Source organism: Temnothorax curvispinosus, unplaced genomic scaffold, assembly GCF_003070985.1.
Source record: "Temnothorax curvispinosus isolate PA1 unplaced genomic scaffold, ASM307098v1 QBEX01010948.1, whole genome shotgun sequence".
NCBI classification, from domain to species: domain Eukaryota; kingdom Metazoa; phylum Arthropoda; class Insecta; order Hymenoptera; family Formicidae; genus Temnothorax; species Temnothorax curvispinosus.
In genome coordinates, this window is record NW_020220728.1 from 1 (window position 1) to 1,449 (window position 1,449).

Genomic DNA, 1,449 nt, shown 5'->3' on the forward strand with positions numbered 1-1,449 from the left:
TGGTGGTGTTCAACACCAACCTACCTTGTGTAGATCTTCTCTCCTTTGACCAGTTTGACCATACCATTTCATGGCCAAATCCATGCTGGCAAAACCAGAAACAAGAAGAAGAAATACACCTTCTGTTGCCGCCTAATCATAAACGGCAAATGAGCATAATGATTTTACGCTTTTTCCCACGATGCGCGAAACACGACCGCGTCGCGAAGGACCATTTGTAACAAAATTAAATTAAGTAATTTTAAAATTACTAGCTTTTAAAATCTACTTAATATCGTACAAACTATAATTTACGCAAGTGATCATTTTCTCGATTAAGAACAAAAAAGATTTTAATTAGTTAAGAGCTGTTAAATTGGAAAAAAACCCATTTTAATCAACCGCGAATGTAATCCGAATAAATTCGACTACATTTTACGAATAATAGCAACTTTAATTTAAATCTGATATAAGCATGCAGGACATAAATAAAAATGCAAAATGTAAAATGAATAACAATATTGACTAACGCAAACTGAAAAAATCTAAGGCCCATTTTTTTTCGATATCGTTTCGCATATATCGAGTCTCACCTCAAAAAAATGAAAAATAAGGAATTAATGACGTGATATCCGAAAGAGATAATCAAGTTCCTGCACAATATGGAGCTAATGTGAACACTTTATGCACTCGAGCAAACAATTTGATTTTTGATAGTTACATCTTATTACGATAATTATACTACTATTTAAAAATCAAGTATTTAAATTAACGCAAAATTAAGTAATCAAGTTGAAAATAATTTTTACAAAAAATTATCTATTTTGCAAAACATCATTTATTAGATCTCACGTCATATCGCTTTAACTATAGTATAAAAACCAGTTATCAATACATATATGAATAGACTGTGAAAGCTTAGGCTAAAATTGGTGCGTTATAAGAACAAATAATTTTAAATAATGATCGTGAACACACAATTTTGTTAAATGGCTTACGTAAAAAATATATTAAGAAAAATTAAGAAGCCATTTCGGCCATATTGAAATAATTTTACGACATTGTTGCAAAATAGTCGAAATGTTTCTTGACCTTTCTCGCTTAATAGAAATGTAATTGCTAAAAGGAATTAAAAATTATTCTCTACCTTTTTTTTTTTTTTTTTTAACGTGGTGGAAATCTTCGAAAGACTCCCCCGCCCTGAGGAAAGGAGGGAGAGTGTCGGATTCTACGCGCACGCGTACCACCGTTACGAGGGGCGCTTCAGAGGACCGAAATCCCCTGAGCCTCCCTCAGCGTGGCATCGCGCGCCCACAGCCTACCGACTAAAACCACCACGAGCGACCCTGACCTAACTTTCTAAGGGTGGTGGGTGTCGATCCGCAGACACACGCACCGCGCGACGCAACGTCCTAATCGCCTGACTTTCTAAGCGGCGGGGTGGTGGCCCCCGTTCCGCCGGCCACCAGC

General features: G+C 36.4%; 1 protein-coding gene across 1 annotated transcript in view; it reads left to right on the forward strand.

Moving 5' to 3' along the window:
- The first annotated feature begins 181 nt into the window (after positions 1 to 181).
- LOC112460990 (flocculation protein FLO11-like) overlaps positions 182 to 1,449 on the forward strand; it is a 1,766-nt gene continuing 498 nt past the window's right edge. The window contains exon 1 of the mRNA XM_025025990.1: positions 182 to 217. Within this exon, the coding sequence (XP_024881758.1) occupies positions 182 to 217 (36 nt within the window). The remainder of the gene's footprint in view (positions 218 to 1,449) is intronic.